We start from the raw sequence: 20076 nt of genomic DNA, 5'->3' as shown, positions 1-20076 counted from the left end.
AGGCGGCTGACACAAAACCTGCTTTCCGGCCTTCTGAACCTTTTGGTCCCAGGTGGAGTGACCAGTGTGAGTCTGCTTTTCAGGAGCTTAAGATGAGGCTTACTCGGGCTCCAGTGCTGGCCTTTGCGGACCCCCAAAAGCCATATGTATTGCATGTCGCAAAATGTAACCCCTTCTTAACGGGTGTGTGCACAGGCACTAGTTACAATACATAAAACAATTAATTAAATGGCGCAAACAGGATCCTGAAGGTCTCAGCGGTGGAATGGTGAGCTAGCTGAGATTCCTGAATACCAGTAGACTAACAATTACAGACATAAATTCAATTAAATAGCGCGGTGCCTCCACTGTAAAAATACTACTTACCAAATAGCTTGTGTATAGTGCATTCCTACAGAATTTAAATAATCAATGTGAAAATAATAAGACTAGTGGTGAAGGTAGTTCAATTAATTGCCAATACACCCAAAATATAATGAAATATAAAAAAATCAAATATTTATTTAATAATAATAGTCACGTAATAAAAGTGACAACCCAATAGCTGAGAAATGTCAGCGAGCGAACAATTCACTCAAGGGGAAAACCGAACGTTAACGAATGGTAACGTTAAAGGTTAAGCTAAACAGACACCAGTGTGGAAGACAATACAATATACACAACTCAAGTTAAATCACAAGAATATACCAATCACAACAATATTATTAATCATATATAATCAAATAAAACCCCAACTCTGGCCGTTGGAGCTCGGTGGTGCACAGGACGGCAGGAGCTGCACAGGACAGCAACCGCTGAACGGCTCTCCAACTCGCCCGTGATCCAAGCAGAGACCAGAACGTGTGTGTGTGTGTGTCAGTGTAAGTGCAGCTGACGTTACTCACGACCGATCACTCAGAACCGGGAGATTCCGCTCAGTCCTGACTCAGAGGAATGGGAGGCAGCTATGTCCCAGCTAGCCGAGGATGCGACTCCGGTGGAGGATGTTGCTGCAGTCAGCCGGCAAACCTCAACAGCAGGTTGGCGGTTGGCACTCCGGTGGGCTCAGCACCGGAGGCAAAACGCAGTTGTCCCTGGGAGGTCTGGCTCCGGTGGGCCCAGCACCAAAGCACAAATCGAGTCCGTTTCCGAAGGAGAATGCAACAGGAGTTAAGTCAGCTAGCACCCAGGTCAGGATAGCTTCAGCTACAAAATTGTACCAACAAATAGCTAGCGGAAAATCTGACCAGGACTTGACCGATAACTTAGAAGAGAAAATAAACCTGAGGAGTAAACAAGTACGATGCGCCGATGTTACGGAGTAAGTGGGCCTATGAACTTGTCCAATGATCTCCACAAACTACAGACAGCAAAGCCTCCTCTCTCTCCAATGCAAACTCGGACTGGGACTGATGAGCCTTCTCCTCACTGAGGTGATGGAACCTTCAGTTTCACCGCAATTTCGCGGGCATAAACAAATAACAGATAATGATTGGCTGCTTCAACAATTCAAATAAAAGCAAAACAAACAAAGACATTTGATTGGTTCACATGTATAGAATGTCGTAAATCACAGAAGCAAGTAAATTACAAAGCATTCTGGTACATGGAGTAAATTCATACAGTAACAAAAGAGTAGTACAAGGTTATTAAGCATTAGTGAAAAACGTCAATTTTACAGGTGCTTACATTTGTATTTGTAAAAATATTATACGCTTACTTTTAAAGCCTATAAGTCATGGGCTCAAACAACTATGCAGATACATAATATGTCTGATTTGATCAAATTAATAGAACACATGCAAACGTTAATTTACATAGGGTTTGCTTGACCACAATCCTCTTCCTCAAGAATGAATATACAAGAGAGTTGCTTTGGCGTACTGTAATGAACAGAACACTAGTGTGACTAACAAAGGTACAGTGTTGAGGAGAGTTCCAGAAAACTCTATTGGATTGCTATATTGCAGAACTAAAATATATATTACTGTATATTTAACATATACTGTACATCCACCCATGGTTATGGATAGAAAATATTGTCTTTCTTTCACAAGCTACCAATCAGTTACAGTGTATGAAGCTGTACTAAATCAGAGGATGGTGACTGTAATTGCCTTGTATTGGTATGAAAGTACAAAAATATCCATTTAAATCTAATAATCCAATTCCACTATCTTAAAGCGAATGTTAGTGCTCTCGGGAGACATGGTGTGTCAGCATCTATTAAGAATGTGTTCACAGCAGGCAAGCACAGCAGGAGGATTCTGATGTAATGAAAGATGGTTCCCACAGATTTCATTACTCTCCGCACCTGACACCATCAGATGTCAGCTGGTTGGGAGACACATCTTCTGCCATTTATGTACTACCCCCCATTGGTCTGTATACAGTTTAGATTACTGCATTCCTTTGCAATTATCACACATTTTAGAGGTTGTGCACAGTGTTGAGATCAAAAATAAATAAATAAAATAAACATAGATGTCCCCATGGCACCTCTGTTCTGCATGCATGAGTAGCACTGTAAGGAAATGACATCTGTGGCTCTTGCTGCATGTCTCCTTCCTCCACAGTGTTCCGGCTCTGTGCACTTAGAGAGTGTCTGGGACAGAGAGATGAGGGCAAGAGAAGGGACCGGGAGGCCGAGGAGAGGGCGAGAAGGCAAGAGAAGGGACCGGGAGACCGAGGAGAGGGGGAGAAGGCGAGAGAAGGGACTGGGAGACCGAGGAGAGGGCAAGAGAAGGGACCGAGAGACCGAGGAGAGGGCGAGAGAAGGCAACAGGAGAGAATGCATACCAGCCACTTCATCTGCATTGTAAGCTTGTAGCGATTCATACACAACTGTTAAGATGCAAGGGACAGCTATACAACACTCTCAGCACACACAGCACACAGAAATCAAATGCCAAGGCCACTCTGGTCAGACACTGGCTCAAAGTAATTTAAGACAGTTATTTCAGCTCTTGTTCAGCTCAGTTAAATTACAGTAGAGAGGTAAAATGATGTGGAATTATGAGTGCCATATTTAAACGGAATCAGTGTGTTTAAAAGATAAAGTAATGGCAGGTTGGTAATGTTGTACCTACTGTACAATGTACCTACCACAGAGAAGAGGTCTAGACAGACTGTTATTTTACATCATTCCAAGATTCCTGAATGGCATGATCTAGAGATAGTGGCATTTATTCACAATGAAAATAATCTGATCCATCAGGCAATGCCTCAATTTGATCACTGGCCTGGAGTATAATTCACCAGTAAAACCAGTTGGTCCCATAGCAACACATTGGGTGAAACTACACCAAATGTAGCAGACTTTGTGTTGTGACCAAAAGGTGAGTTGGAGAACTTAACTGTTAGACTACTTATCAAAAACAAGTCTTTGGCATTAACTGTGACAGATCCTGTGATAGAAAATGAAAGTGCTTGCATATTTAGGCTATTTTCCTGCCACTCACTTTGTCAGTCAGTTAAGAGTGTGACAGCCTCAGCACCTGAGCACTGCAGAGACTTCAGCCAATACAGTCAATAAATGTGACAGGCCCTCTGATTAAAGCTCCTTTGCCAGTCATTTCACATCAGTAAATCCGATGCACTTGGAGGCGAAAGATGGGCATTGATGTAAATATTCCTCCTAAAAGAGGACAAAATGATTGTATCGTTTTGGTCTGCTCTTCTTCATGCTGACTTCCAAGTGGACCATAAAATAAACTATAAGATGGCATTATAGTTTGCCCTTGTCATCATGCCAATAGGTTCTTTCCTGCCAGGATTGCACATGTTGCGCAACCCCTATTCACCGTGAGTTTATCTGTGCTCTGCTCTGCTCTGTTCGGTGGGACTGAGGAGAGGAGAGAAGAGTAATTTATTTTCCCCGACACCTCCAGCTCCTCATCACAGACCTCCGAGTGATGATCCCTCGCTGGCATCGCATGCTTAATTGTTCAGAGCGTCGAACCCCATTTTGACCTCATTTGTAAGTCTTTATGAAAGACTATTCATATCTCAGTCTCATTCTTTGTCCGTCCAGAAGAGGATTTTATTTGATGTTTTTCTCTGTTTTGTTTTGTTTCTCACATTGCCAGCATCACCATTCTAAAGGTGAATACTCGGGGCCAGTTTTAATAAAGCTACACTAAAGGTGCAATAGATATTTCTAATCTAGCATTTAGCTCTTGTATCTGTTCACTGTTGTCAATAAGAATGTCAAATATTCCATTACCCTCAGATCACAAACAATTGCTGTTTACTCTTGCTGAAGGTATATTGAATACAATTTCATACACAGGTTACAGAACTTAAATCACCTAAAACAAATTTTGTGCGTTTATAGAAAAGAGCACCATTTTCAAGACCCAGAAAAAGACAGAAACAGAAAAAAGACAGAAACAAGACAATTACAAATGTATTGTAAAGGCCTCAAAGTATTTAAATGTGTCAGTAAAAGCTATATTATGTCTCCCAGCTGTCATCTTACTGCATTATCCCATCAGTTTCATGACTTGACTCACCCATCTGTTTGGAAGTCGTCTGCCAGTCTTATTTGCTCCTGTGGAGATTGCAGTAATAGACATTACACACTACCGTGGTTTTTGACACTCACTAGGAACCTAGGTTCTGAGTAATATCATCCACTGATAGATTAGATCACACATATTATGGTATGCATTCTTCTGTTGCTGCTCATAACTGGCCATAAGCCACAGTGGTATTGATTATTTCAGTAATTGTGTCCTATCCCTTCCTGTATCCTGAGGCAACCCAGCATCAGCTGTGACTGTGAATGAAAGTTGTTACCAAAGCCAGTGACATATGACTTTGGCTGAGTGGTGTGACTGGAGTTTGAAATCCTATCATAATTGTTACACATGGCTGAGTTTGTAAAACCTGAACACTGGGCTCACAAAGCAAGATACTGCCGAGGGTACAGGACAAAAGTTCAACTGTTTGAGATGTATTGAGGTTTCCTACCTCCCCATTTATCATTGCACACACACACACACACACACACACACACACACACACACCTGGTCCAACCCTGATTATCATAATTTCTTAATTTTCATAATGCCCTTACTCATACATGATTTCAGCTCTGGGTCATTCCAGGGATTAAGACAGAATTCATTTTAAATCTGGATTTTATGAAATGGCTTGTATCCCTGATGACTTTTAGTGAGGTTAGCTGGCAGAGTCAGTGAACAAGTAGAACACACAGGCACAAAAATAATACATACACACACACACACACACACACACGTGTGCGTGTGTACGCACAAAAACACATACACACAATTCTAATATGTATTTATAAACTGTCCCTCTGAGCAGTGTGTTTTTGGAGAGAACCTATATGACAAACCAAAGACTTATTACTCAAACAACTCAGAGGATTTGTGCTGCAAGTTGTTTTCCGTAGAGACTCAGAGAGGAATGAGTGTGCAACTGTTTGTGACGACCTATCGTGAAGAGAATCCTTAATATGCTCACTGCCATGTGAGTGCCAGTTGTAATTGTGTGTGTGTTTGTGCGTGCAAAGAGACAGAGAGAGAAAGTGTGTATGAGAGCAACAGAGAGAGAGAAAGAAAGAAAGAAAGAAAAAGAAAGAAAGAAAGAAAGAGAAAAAAAGAGAAAATGAGTGTTTGTTGGTTGAGCTGACACATACTGGCTGGCAGAAGCATGGCTGCGCGTGTGGGAGGTGACCAGGTGTTTGGACCAACCTTTGCAGCATAGGGGACTGCCTGGATCCGGGGTGGAACATATTGTCCATCCACGACTGGTGGCTTACGCAGCACTATAAGCTGTCTGTCCAGTCTGAGACAGAAAACTATCCATGAGCCTTTACTATTTTACAGCCTCCCTTTCATAGTGACCCTCCGTTTATGTACTCAGACGAGCGGTTTGCATCTGCCTCGCTCTCCCAGCTGTTTAGCCCAGCCGCAGGCAGGCAGGCTCTTTCCACAGGCGTATGAGACATCTGCATTCATTTCCTGGCACTGGAACAACTAGCTCCCTCCATCTAGAAAGAACTCACAGCCCCTGCAGACTGCTGACCTGCTGGAAGGTCACTGACGGACACACTCCAGCGACCAGGTAGCTGCTTTGAAGAGCTGCTCTTCAGAAACACCTGCTTCGTCTGCCTTCAAGCACTTTTTTTGTACTTAGGTAACATGAAGGATGTTCAGCCTTGTGGTGTCTCTTATAACACTGCCTTTTCACGTGCGTATTAAATTCAGCCAAGTTAGTATCCACATTATTTTTATAACAGAAAATCAAATCATGTCGGTTTCCTACACTGATTTACCATAATGTTGAAATGAAGCTTTTCAGACAACATGCCAAGAATTGATTTCCCCAGAGGTCAGTAGATAAACCTAAGCAGATGATTCAATTACTGAATGGTAGACTGTAAGAGCTTATTTACATTCATGTTTACAATAGCCCACTCTGAGGCCACTGCTGTGATACCACTATGTCAAATGTCCAGGGACTGTGTGCCAGTAAATGCCCTCAATAGTGTTTACACTATCAGAAATAAATGCACTGTTAAATGATCTTTAGGGCTATTTCCATTCACATTGAATGTGTACAGTATATCAAGTCAGTCACCTACCCAAGGGTGAATGATGTGGCAATATTGGCATTAAGCAGAAAGGTTAAAGACAACCCACAAAACAAAACAATGACACTAAGCAATTGAATCTCATTATTCTAAAACGACAGCTCCCAATGACAAACAAACCAACAAACCCACTGATTTGGGGTAACACTACAGGATATAGGCATTTTACTGAAAAGTGACTGTTGCTAACAATGGTAACAAGGGTAAGGAACGGCAAATGTTTAAAGTAAAAATAAATTCTCTTCCCATCAGTGAGATTGTATGTATGAGCAGAGAACACATTGACCTACCAGCAAGAAAGCCAGCTGCTGGGAATCAATTAGGATTATTTGTGCACACCACTGTAAGAATCACTGATCAAGCTGCATGTCAGAGAGGTTTTTAAAAAAGACATAATACCCGAGATTAAAGGCCCTGAATAATTCAACAGGCTCACAGTGTCACTGATGCTGCAAGGAGAGGATGGGCCTGTTACCTAAATAGTGATTTGCCATTCCATAAATATGTATTTCAGCATGACATAAAGAGTGGCATTATGAGAGATTTAACACAGGGATCTAAAAGCTCTGGAAGAGGTCCATCAGGGCCCAGCCCTTTGTTTTTTTCCTGAGTTCTGCCTGATATCTGGTGCTTACGTTCCGTTTAGGGGTGGGAAGGTCATGTGCCAGGGTGCTGTGTTCTCCACCTGACTCTGTAGATCAATATCTCACAGTCGTTAGCCGTGATTCAAAGAGAAACTCAAATTGGGTTCTTGGCACCAACTTATCACTGGTGCAGGACTCAAAACATTATTTAATTTGTATGTTAATGTATGAATTCTATTTGAATAATGTGGGAGAGATTGAGTGAGTTTGGCTTTCTAATGAAAGGGGAGAGCGAAAAGTAATTGGTCCGCAGCAAATGGAACTCATGGGGAATAGACAAACAAGTTGGTCATGGAGACGGAGGAGTGCATCAGTCATATAACACACATGCGTATCCATTTCAGGAGGGTGATAGTAGTGACAATAATTCACTCCTGTTTTCTGCCTCTCCATTTATCACAGAAAGGAGGTTGTGAAAGAGAGCTAATCGGCCCTAAAAGATGAACTGTCATGCTGTCAACTGATATATGCAGAACAAAAGGAAGTAGGTAAAAATAAAAATGTGCTTATTTGAGAGAACATAGATAAGTCGATGCATTGAGAACTGATTTGAGAAGAAATGTTTAAGGTAAAAATTACTGTTTGGGAAGACATGACTGAGTTATCTCCATGTGGTAATCCACTTTCAGTGATTACTGCTCTGGAAATTTAAAAGGTGCCTTCTTTGTAACCTGGACTCTTCTGTGTAAATGTTATATAAATCTCTGTAGCCTATACCACTTCCTATTTGCAAAGACTTGATTTCATATTAGACTTGAGTCACACATTTAATTAAAGCTTGTGTGAGTTTGAATACTGGACAAGTCGAATATACAGATGGGGATCCAAATTCCTGGCTGTTTACTGTACGTTCTCAGTTGTGTAGCCAAGTGGGAAGAGTCACACTTCCGTGAAGCAGCAGAATCTCCTTCACTGCCTCTGCAAATACAGTGACACTTGAAGAGCTGCTATTTTTAATCCCCTCAATCAACAGCAAAACCAAGGCCACAGCCATTGTTTCCACCATCTTGTCAAGTGGCCTCATCCATTCATATAACCCCTCTATGAAGATATGGCATAGTCTGCTCCATGCCTCCGAATTCCCTCCATCTCTGATCACCCCCAGATATTTCCTCGTTTTGCCAAGAGGCACTCTGACAACCTCTGCATTTACTTGACAGACGTCTGATCAAGAGTATCTTTTGAAACATCCAGAGTGCCTCACAAGATAGATAGATAGATAGATAGATAGATAGATAGATAGATACTTTATTGATCCCCAAGGGGAAATTCAATCCCAGTTCAACGAATGTGGAGTGTTTTACACAGAGCGGGGACAATTAACAACAGCAACACACACATTCAGCCATTGTCATGGACCTGTGTGCAGCTGAACTACAGAGCTAAAAAGTGCTGTCGTCACGTTGGCATTTTTTTTTCCAGTTCTATAATTGGCATGCTTACAATGAAAAGTTGAGATTTTCATGTTTACTGAATTCTTGGTTTAAAGGATGCCCTTGACTCACCTGAGAAACTCATGCATACATTTATGAAATAAGACTTGCATGAATTAAACCATACTGCATTATGAATGCACCGTATATTTTGATATTTCAGATGCCTGAACAATTCAAAGCCAAGCCTGAATTCACTTTCAAATGTAAATCCTTATTTCTTTGTGTTACCGCTTTCATGCAGTTTGGTAATTGTCACAAAACAAGACATGAATATTCCAACGGTAATAGCTTAAGGAGAGACTTAAAGAGTCACACAGGTCTATTTCACATCTGTCATACTTTGGAAAATAGCAATCAGTACATTAATAAATGTGAACACATAAAACATCCACAAACATGGTAATGCAAGATAAGTATCACATGGTTTTGTTTTGAAGTGGGTATGCTATTGAGGTTCTCACTGAGCGCCAATGCTGCCATCTAGTGGTCTCAAATTAACCTGCAATCCAAAGGGAGAACATTTTGGCCAACACCTACAACTTTCCATAGTGGAATCAGGAGTGGCAATCACATTTAAACTCAGGGATTCGCAGGATTTAAACTCACAAATTTATTTTGAAATAAGAATAACTTCATGTCTCTCTGACCAACTAAAGCCATCTATTATACATATGTGCCATATCAAATTAGCTTTCATCTATTCAACATAATAACAGTCGACAGGTGACAACATATCCAACTTGATTGAGCCTATTCACACCTGTTTAAGGAAGTCTTTAACATCATTTGTCCTGTTGTTTTGCCCATTATAGCTCCCTATCTACTGCAGTGGTCCCCTCTAGTTTTAAGCATGCAATTGTCCAACCTCTACTAAAGAAGCCCAGTCTTGATTACAGTGACCTGTAAAACTATAGGCCTATTTCCAATTTACCTTTTGTTTCAAAGATCCTGGAAAAAGTCTTCTCTCTCAGGTCACCTCTTATTTGAATGCTTTCAATATCCTAGATAAATTTCAGTCAGGTTTTAGAAAACTTCATAGCACTGAATCTGTTCTACTTAAGGTGCAAAATTATATTCTTTACTCAGTAGATAATGGGTCTTGTGCCCTCTTAGCACTTCTTGACCTTAGTGCCGCATTTGATACCATTGACCGTAGCATCCTTTTAAAACGTCTTGAGGTTGAAGTTGGTTTGCAAGGGGTGGTGTTGAAATGGTTCACATCATATCTGAATGATAGAACATTCTCTGTAAGATTAGGTAATAGCTCTTCGTCCATTGCTCCTGTCAAATGTGGTGTCCCTCATGGTTCCATTTTAGGCCCTCTGCTATTCTCCCTATATATGCTGCCTCTTGGCTCCATCTTTAACAAACATATTCAGTATCACTGCTATGCTGATGACTCTCAATTTTACCTGCCATTAACAGCCGAAAGTTCCTGCACTTTGGAAAGCCTGTTTAACTGCCTTAATGACATAAAGAGTTGGAAAACAGAGATAATTATTGTTGGTCCACTCAGCTCTGTTCCTAAGATAAGAATGTACTTGGGCCACTGGCTGTAAATTGCCACAGTGAGGTCAGGAATCTAGGTGTTTTCCTAGATTCCTATTTGAATTTCAATAAGCAAGTCAGTAGTGTAGTCAACTAAGACAAATAGCATTTTCTTTGGCCTATAATGTCCATTAATTTCTCCCCTTGTTTGTTTATTAGTTTATCTTATTTCTATTTCTTTTCAGCATTATATTAACTGGCATCTTTAACTTTACTGTACATCTTTCTTTGTTTTTATTACTGTATTTATTTTATTTCTGTGAGCACCTTGGGTCAATTACATTGCGTTTAAAGCAACACCAAAGAGTTTTTTGTACCTTAAAATAATGTTTCCAAAATCGTTTCAGTGGTTAATCAACTCGTAACAGGGTGAACGGCACTTCTGCATTAAACCCTTTGACCCCTCTATCGGCTATAAAAGGCACTATGTAAGTTTGCCAGATCGGGTAGCGGATCTGTAGTTCGATGGAATGAGACATAAGAAACTACAAATTTGACTTGCATCTGATGTCGCAATACATCGTACTTTCATAAAATCATGCAGCATATTCTACCTTGACTGACATCGTTATTTGCAAAGTCAGTGCTGGATAAACAAATAGCATGCGTGCGACAGAGGAAAAGTTCTTTGGTGTTGCTTTAAGTGTGCTATATAAATAAATGTGACTTGACTTGACTTGACTTGACTATTCAGTGAAACAGTGGTGTAGTCAAGTGAGCTGTAATGGATATACTGTGATGTAGTAGTTAGCTGTAGTGTGTATACTGTGATCAACCCCAAATGTTAATATGTATCCTTGCCTATTTTAAGTGGGTATACTGAGATGGTGATGCTTTTTAAGTGGGTATACAAAACTGCGTAGTCCTGCATATCACGTAGACTACACCACTGTAGTGAAAGTCCTTCTTCAGTGAGGTCTACCAATTGTCCCATAGGTAATCCCTATGGAAGCCTACTTCTCTTCTGAGAGATTTGTTCAGTCTCCCCAGTCTCATTTACATGAAAATATCACTTTCCTTAAACATATTCACACTTTAGATAATTCTGACCCTTTCCATTTGTGGAACTAACAGATGACCCTCACAAGGAAAACTTGTAAGATTTCACAACCACTTGTGGTGGTTCAGGATACAGGATAACTGCATTCAGTCCATACATTATCGAAGCTGATTCTCACCCATGGTCTTCTGGCTTTCGTGCTCAGCTGGAAAAAAAGCAGATTTGCAGATTGAAGTCTGCTTCAATTTTTATCTCTGTGATTTTAACAGGCAGGTAACATGTACTGTAGCCTTATAAATGGCGAAAAACACATTAACAGCTAAAATATTCATTAGAACTTTTATACTATTATTTTAGGGTATTTAGTGTGAAATTGTGATGCATTATTGTTTGTACAAGCTGTGCAGAAAACAGCCAAGACATTATAAACTAGCCCACCCTATCCCAGTTTTTTTCCACCACATTGTGTCTCTCTGACCAACTAAAGCCATCTATCAGAAATGTGTCCCAGATCAATTTCGCTTTCATTTATTCAGCATAATAACAGTCAACGGGTGACAACACCTCCAGTTTGATTGAGCTCAGTGTCCTTCTTCGGACAAGGAGTGTTGCAGGTCTACAACTCATAAGCGCATCAGTAGCCTAATGTTTATGGTGAGATGCATTTGTAGCCTATACCTGAGCTTCTCAATTACTATAAGACACCACAAGTGTGTGTGTGTGGGCGTTTAGTGCACCTTTAAGTGCACTGCCTTGTGTTTGATTTATATAGCTGAGAATGAGATCAAGAATGTTGCACTTCACTATAAGCTTAACTCATCTACTTGAAGAAACATTTTGTTGGATTTAGACTATAAGCTAATTATTGCAATGTAATTAAATTGACTTGGCATATGTTGTCGTATTTTAAATGCTTACAAGATGTGTAATGGTAGGCTTCAGTAGCCAATATTATGCTGAATCTGCTAAATTGACGACATCTGCCAGAGGACAGCTTGTTGGCTATAAAATGCAGCACCAAGGTTACGTTCCCCACCTCGAGTATGCGGCCAACAAAGGAAGAACACTTGGCTTATGGCTTTAAGAATGCCGTTTTGCAAGCTGAAAGTAATTTCTAATTGTCTGACTGCTACGAGTTGCGATTAGCCTAATTTGTGTACATAGTCGGTACGTAGCCTTTAAGATTACCTTATTGGTAAGAACACCTCCTTTTTTCCTCAAAGGGATATGGCGCTTCAATTAGATTTCAGGCTATATCGACGATCATTTACGCTAATAGCCTATTCGCTATTATAGAATCAGTCCGTAGGCTACTTATCTCTGTCTGGTTTGCGGTTTTGCAATGTTAATTTGATCTGCACCTGCCATCTTCAACGCGACTTTTCATCTTGAGGATATTTAGCACCAGGCTAAAGGATGGCAGTTCCACTCATCCCTATGAATACTGTCATTGGTTGCTTCTACTGTGTATGGGTGTGAAGCGAGACGTCTGTACCATTTCGATAACATAGGCTACTAAATTCACTAATTGTGCAGATAGCTTTGTAATATCCGTTACGTTGGTCAGTGGTAGGCTACAAGGGCGATACGCGGCGTTTATCTGAAGTGATCCACGCCTCATTATAGGCTACCACTTACAAGACCATGTCCCCTCCAGCATCGGCTGCGACTGCCAGTGAGAGCAGTACCACCACTGTTTTCGAGGATGAGACGGACACCCCCAGAGAGGAGGTATTAGGCCACTGTTATAATATAAAACGTATTCTTCAGAATTGAGGATAACGCATGTTCTGTGAAACCCGAGCATCTATTAGCTTATATTCAGAGGTGTGTGTGTGTGTGTGAGAGAGAGATAATGTTTTACGATACAGACAAGAGGTAAAATATGTATGTGTATTTCGATTGCGTTGCATGAACACATCCTAACCAAATTAGTGGGGAACTCGGATACCGAGCATAGCTTACTGGACAGGCTGACAGAAAGAGCTCCTCGTTGGCAATGTGTCTAACATCCCAGTTGTTTATTACTACACCATACAGTGTTGCACGTGCACAAACCACATATGACCACACAGAGTCACCAAAGTATGGCGCTTGAAGAATGTGAATGGAGGAGTGATTTGAATCGGGTTGCTGTTGCCCACCCCATTAATTTTAGCTAAAGGCCTTCTAAGTTCTTAGTAGCAACTTTATCTTTAAAAGTTTGAATAAACATAATTATCCAGTTGAGCTGAAGAAGTCAGTGTAAGCACAGAATCATCATGGGGAGATTGGCGGGTGTGTGTGAGAAAATCTCTGAAATTAATTTGTTCCTTGAAGTAGCTGAAGAGAAGGTGCATAGGTCCAAAGGCTGTATTAATTTGCCTTATTCTAATAATCGGCCAAACACAATCCACCCCTTCCATTTATTACTTTCATTGCAACATGATAGAGCTTTCCCTTTTTGTTCCATGGTATAATTTAAACTGTTATGTTCTCTCTGCTCCAATATTTGGCCTTACAGCAGAGGCCTCTGAAGCAGTCGCTGACCAAGTCACTGTGCCGGGAGGTGTTCTGGAAATGCCTACTGCTCTCCATGCTCATGTACGGCTGCATGGGGGCGTTGGTGTGGTGCCACGTCACCAAGGTGACCCGCCTCACCTTCGACAGTGCCTTCAAAGGGAAGTCCATGATGTACCACGACAGCCCCTGCTCGGACGGGTACATCTACATCCCACTGGCCTTCTTGACTATGCTCTACGTGGTCTACCTGGTGGAGTGCTGGCACTGCCACGCCCGGAATGAAATGCAATACAAGGTGGACGTGGAGGGCGTGTACGAGCGGATTCAGCGCATGCAGCAGGCCAAGCCTTGCATCTGGTGGAAAGCCATCAGCTATCACTATGTACGTCGGACGCGGCAGGTAACACGTTACCGCAACGGGGACGCCTACACCACCACACAGGTGTACCACGAGCGGGTCAACACGCACGTGGCTGAGGCAGAGTTTGACTACGGTCACTGCGGCGTGAAGGACATCTCCAAGCAACTGGCCGGCTTGGAGAAGGCCGCCCTGACCAAGCTGCGCTTCACCAAATGCTTCAGCTTTGCCAATGTGGAGTCGGAGAACTCCTACCTGACCCAGCGGGCGCGCTTCTTCACTGACAACGAAGGGCTGGACGACTACATGGAGGCCCGCGAGGGGATGCATCTGAAGAACGTGGACTTCAGAGAGTTTGTCATCTCGTTCTCGGATCCGGACCACCATCCCTGGTACGTCTCCAACTACATCTTCTGGGCGACAGCTTTTCTGACTCTGTCCTGGCCGCTACGCGTTCTGACGGAGTACCGCACCGCCTATGCGCACTATCGGGTGGAGAAGTTGTTCGGCGCCGACTACCTGCCTGTCACGCCGTGCGAGGACCGGCCGTACTGCCGCCGCATACCGCGGGTCAACACCATCGACAGCACCGAACTGGAGTGGCACATCCGCTCCAACCAGCAGCTTGTGCCCAGCTACTCAGAGGCCGGGCTAATGGACCTGGCGCAGCGTTCGGGCGGCTTCGGTCGTCAGAACTGCGAGCGATGCCACCGCGCCATCAGCAGTTCCTCTGTGTTCTCGCGGAGCGCGCTCAGCATCTGCAACGGTGGCAGCCCGCGGCTCCCGTTCAGCGGTAGCCGCTTCTCTCTGGGCCGCCTGTACGGCTCGCGACGCAGCTGCATGTGGCGCAGCGGCAGCCTGGACGAGCCCGAGAGCCCCAGCGAGAACACGCACTGCCTGGCGGGCCCGCGCCTGCCACCCAACGAGGAGGACCCTCCGCCCTACCAGGACGCGCTCTACTTCCCCGTGCTGATCGTGCACTGCAACGAGAGCTGCCCCAACCACCGCTCCTTCCACCGCAATGGTTCCTGTGTCGAGACGTCACTCTGAAAAGGATCGGAGAAACCAGCCAGTCGCAACCAGGGACGGGGGAGGTGGAGCAGAACTTTACACATATACAAAATACACACTTCACCTCAGCGTCATGGAGTTTTCATCTCAATCTCCTGTCACTCAGGAACCAAATAGCTCTGCGTTGGATGGTATGCAGTGGTTTCCCCAAGGCCACAGTGCGTGGGGACTGGATACACTGCTAAAAGAAGCCTGAAATATAACACTTGACTTTTGTGTGTGGAAAGTGTCTCTGTTTTGTACATAGCTCAGCAATTATGGCATTATTCTCACCGTCATAGCAATAATGTGAGTACAGCACAGCCACTGACTGTGTCTCAAACCGCCTACTTGCACATTTCAAATACTTAAGTTTAAGTATATATTGCAAATATTGAGACAATACTAGCAATCAAAATTTTGGCAAAATGTAAGTAAACGCTTAGAGCACACACGGTCACTGTCATCACACAGAAGTAATAAGTAGAAACTGAGCTTTCAAAAGATCCTCGGTTCATAGACATGTTTCTTTGTCTAAACAATCACATTTATGGGCTGGACTGAAAATACTCCTGGGTGCACAGGACTCCAAGTTTTTACCTTGGGTCTTTATTTTAATGGACAGGTGGTAGTAGGCCTACCACAGAAATTTTGCACTTAAGTGTCCAATCTGAGCGACTGTCATATTTTATAAGACTTTGAGCAACTTTCCAAGATTTACTGCGATTTGTCATATTCCATGTAGACACTGGGAATGCTTGACGCTGTTATCAAAATGTACAGTACCTGCGTCTTAGCAATGATATGCGGCATTCTTTATAATGCACCATTAAGTCAATCAACATTTGAAAGAAATGGACATACAAATATATATTCCCAATGTACATGTAACCAAATGAGTAAAAACAGTGTTTGGTTACAGTGGCATTGGGATGCCTGTGATAGCAAATATGTTCAGCAAATGTATTGTGTGTATTTTATAATGTGTTGTAAATTGGTAATACACTTGTACTAGCATACATGTGTTGTTCATCGTAAGTTACTATATGTGACCACCATATACCCTCTATATCTCTGAAGGTGAAAACATGCAACTGGCTATGCAACAATTAACCTCTGCTTATATCTATAATACAAGTGTACTGTACATATGGTTTTAGAAAAGAAATGTCAGACTGTTGTAAGTTTTGTAAATGGCAAAAGCTAAAAGTGTTGTGGTAACCCGAAAAGCATACGGATGTTTCATGACAATAGGCATTGTCAGAAGATGTGCTAAAATGCGCAAGCTGAATGTAGACCGAAAGGTATTTGTAATCTGACCAAATTGTGAAATATATGGAGGAACTGTGAATGATACGAAAAGTCCACATATGATTCATTGTGGGCAGCCCAAAGACGTTGACCATCATCATCTGCCTGCTCAGCCTCCAAGGTGGTTGTTGAAAATATGACCTTTTTATCATGTAAACCACTTTTATACTGCCTATACACAAGATCACAACTCAGCAAAAAAAGGTTTCACCACCATCACACTGTTGCCTTTATGTAGCACACACAGTGCAAATGTTGCAAAGCATACATATATATTGGTGCAGTATTGTGAATAATACAAGATGAGATCATAAAAAAGGGAAAGCAATTATTGCCATGATAATGTTCCATAATGGATTGTGTCATTTAACATAAAAAGAATAAAGCGATGTAAACTACTTAAAATAAGAGTACTTTGATTGAATATTGACTACTTGCACAGAGTGCATGTCCATTTAATGCATGTTGCCTCCATCAAAACAGTTCCAACAGATCCAACACGTCAAGGTGGAGAACTGCCATTAGCTGAATCTGACTTGCATTACTTATAGTCTTCAGTAAGGAACTTGTGATCTTGAGATTCTACATGCAAACATCTAACCCTGGAAAACAATGTCTGCATTTCAGGGGCCCAAGTTCAGCGGCGATATAGGTAGTGGGGAAGCTACATCAAGGTGGGGACTCTGAAATGGTCAAGTGAAATTGAATAAACCAATCACACGCAACCAGTGTTAAATTCTGATCTATCTATCAATATTTCATTAATTAACTTCGGCCTGACTCTGCCCTCTTTGTGAGTCTGACTTCGCTCTGGCCACAGTGTGCATACATGGTTGGCAAAATTAGCTGTCAAACTCGCACCCCAGAAGCAGGCTACTGTATAATATCAGTCGTTCCAATGTGGTGTTGGACCAGTAGGTGGCAGCATCTACATGTGTACGAAGGAGGAGAGAGTAAGGAGAGAGTAAGGAGAGTGTAAGGTAATGTCAAAGATGGTTGATTACGAAGATACTTCATGAGAGGCCATTTCCTGTCCCTGGAAATTTATGCAAATAGGGTAGCAGTACACTCCCCCGCACATTTATGCAGTGATCGGGCTCTCTTTTTAACATTGAGGTCTATGGCAGAATCCAAGAATTTCCCAGAATTTGTCAAAGCCTTATTTTTCTGAGCAATGGATGCACATTTCGGACACGGTATCATGATCTCCAAACCCTCCTCCCTATTTCAGTAGAATGTTGTGATAGTATGACCCTCCAGTCGGGAGAAAATCAACATTAATTAAGGTGTACACCAAGTTTATTTTGTACTCCGGCTTGTCTAGCGTGGAACCGAGGCGTTCAAACGTAAGTCATACGTCAGTGACATGCCCCTGTGCAGGCGGGAACTGAACCAGAGCCCGTCTCTGACTGAACTCCACTTTGCCCTCATAGACATGAACTAGGACGACCCATCTTGCTACGCATTCATTATCTTTGGTAATGTCACAGTAAAAGAAAATCTTTTTGACAGCTTTTTCAATTCTATTGTATTTCCCAGAATGCCACAGTCCGCATTATTATATACTGTAAGTGATCAGTCCTTACTTTTGTTTTCTTTTTTTGTTAATTGTTTTTGTTTTATTAGGACATCACCATGTTACAAAGCATTACAAAGCAAATTTAAACATGTCCAGTTTTATATTTGCTTTACAAGACATACAGGCATACAAAACCAACAGAAATAAAGTAGCCTAAAACAAAAATAACAGAGAATAACAGAGAATGAAAATCCTACTCACCCACCCTCACAACCCAAGTTGGTCCACTTTTATGAAATAATGTTCACAGCATACAAAACATACAAACATACTGTTACGGCTGCATGTGTTCCCAGTGCTGTTTGTCCCTGTCCTCTCCCCTCTCTACCTCTGCTCAGGTCAGGCAGATAATTGCCTTGATTGGGAGCACCTGGCCAGCTGATTGATTAGGAGTTAAAATGGCTTGAGGATCCTGTTCCTGGAGAGGCTTTTGTGTGGGGACTGTTGGCGGTCTTGCTGCCTCTCAGCCTGTGATTTTGTCTCGTCTTTTGATTTGGACTTTGTGTCATGTCTATATAGTGTTATGGTTTATCTTGATGTAATAAATCCCACTGGTTGGGTATTTTAAAAGGTGTTATTGTTATTTATTAGGATTTGGGGTCAGTGGTGGGTTTTTGTGCACCCCCTAAAGGGCCACATACTGTAAAGGTGGGTGTAACAATACTATATCGTAAATGTTCAGCTGGATACAAAATGTGTTTTCTTAAGTGACGGGAACTGTAGATATTGTATTAAATTATGAGAGGATGGGCTGTCATGTGAAACTTCTCAGTCGACTCTCTAATAAAATTTGATCTTGCAGTGAGGAATGACATTAAATTGGTCTGCTAATAGTGTTGGAGCCTTGGGAGACTTTCAGTGTAAGATCTACAGGCAATCAGAGAGGCAAAGGATAAAATCAGAATATCATGGAAAAGTACATTTTTCCTGTAATTGATTTCAAAATGTGAAACTTACATATAATCAAGATTCGTTACATCCAAAGTGAAATATTTGACTTTGTGAAATATTTCACTTTTTTCACTTTAATAATGGGCGGATTATGAACTTTCAGGCCCCTGGGCCCAGATGTATTAAGGGCCCCCCACTAATTGTCGCATATGTGAGAGGGGGGGGGGTTGGGGGTCCTCCCCCCGAAATTTTTTTTATTCGTTTGATGTGATTTCCTGTATTCTGGTGCATTTTGGGGATGGCCAATACTAAATTCAATCAGATTCATAGCCTATATCCTGATTTGTTGATATTGAGGCAATGATTCCATGCAATGGCTTGGGCTTCAGGGCCCCCTGACCCCTTGGGCCCCTGGGCCTGGTAGGCCCGTGCAGTAATCCATCCCTGCCCTTAATACATCTGGACCCAGGGGCCCGAAAGTTCATAATCCGCCCATGGTTGGCACGGTGTCCCCTGGATTCATGTTAGGCCTGTTACCCTCACCAAAAAAATTGGGTTGCCAAAATTTTACCGTAATAAATACAGTTTAACCATCTCTACATTTACGCTAACATTTATGTTGATTTTACGATTAACTTTTGTTTCAAACACATTTTACTGTATACATACATACATCCGTTTGAACAGTCTCTACTACTATTTTACTATTCTGTTTACCACACAAATCAACCATACAATTAACAGTTTGGTAAAAAAGAAAAACTTTATTCCTAGAACTTACAATCACAATTATTTTACATTTGACATATATATATAGATGGTTAACAAATAATATGTGCAAGATAACCCATGAAAATAATCTTACATGCCTTTTATACAGAAAACAGGCTTAAAATGGTCAGAATGACATGACTCCCCAAATTAATCCTCATCTGAGAAGTTAATTATTATGACCGCCCAAGAAGCCGGGCGGTCATATAGGTTTAGTCAGATTTTTTTTTTTTTTTTTTTTTTTCATGCCCAAATTTTTAGTCAATGATTCCCGGGACACTGAAAGACCGGGGTACACGAAACTTGGTGGGCATGTAACCCCACATGGATAGCATGGAACCATCGTTTTTCGTTTTGATCTGTAGCCCCCCCGCTGGACTGG

At 41.9% G+C, this 20076-nt stretch overlaps 1 protein-coding gene across 1 annotated transcript; it reads left to right on the top strand.

Annotated features, from left to right (window-relative positions):
- Positions 1 to 12249: 12249 nt before the first annotated feature.
- On the top strand, positions 12250 to 16844 carry tmem151bb (transmembrane protein 151Bb). The gene is made up of 2 exons (XM_048227990.1): positions 12250 to 12963; positions 13736 to 16844. The coding sequence occupies exons 1-2, from the start codon at positions 12877 to 12879 to the stop codon at positions 15140 to 15142; spliced, it is 1494 nt and encodes a 497-aa protein (XP_048083947.1). The 5' UTR covers positions 12250 to 12876; the 3' UTR covers positions 15143 to 16844.
- The last annotated feature ends 3232 nt before the right edge of the window (positions 16845 to 20076 follow it).

Source organism: Alosa alosa, chromosome 19, assembly GCF_017589495.1.
Source record: "Alosa alosa isolate M-15738 ecotype Scorff River chromosome 19, AALO_Geno_1.1, whole genome shotgun sequence".
Taxonomy (NCBI): domain Eukaryota; kingdom Metazoa; phylum Chordata; class Actinopteri; order Clupeiformes; family Clupeidae; genus Alosa; species Alosa alosa.
The sequence above is the reverse complement of the archived record's forward strand: the minus strand, read 5'-3'. Positions and strand labels throughout refer to the sequence as shown.

Bases quoted from the DNA above. Each gene is read 5' to 3' on its own strand.
- tmem151bb (XM_048227990.1), top strand. From the start codon at position 12,877: ATGTCCCCTCCAGCATCGGCTGCGACTGCCAGTGAGAGCAGTACCACC. The intron at 12,964-13,735 runs GTATTAGGCCAC...TTGGCCTTACAG, and splicing joins CGGACACCCCCAGAGAGGAG to CAGAGGCCTCTGAAGCAGTC.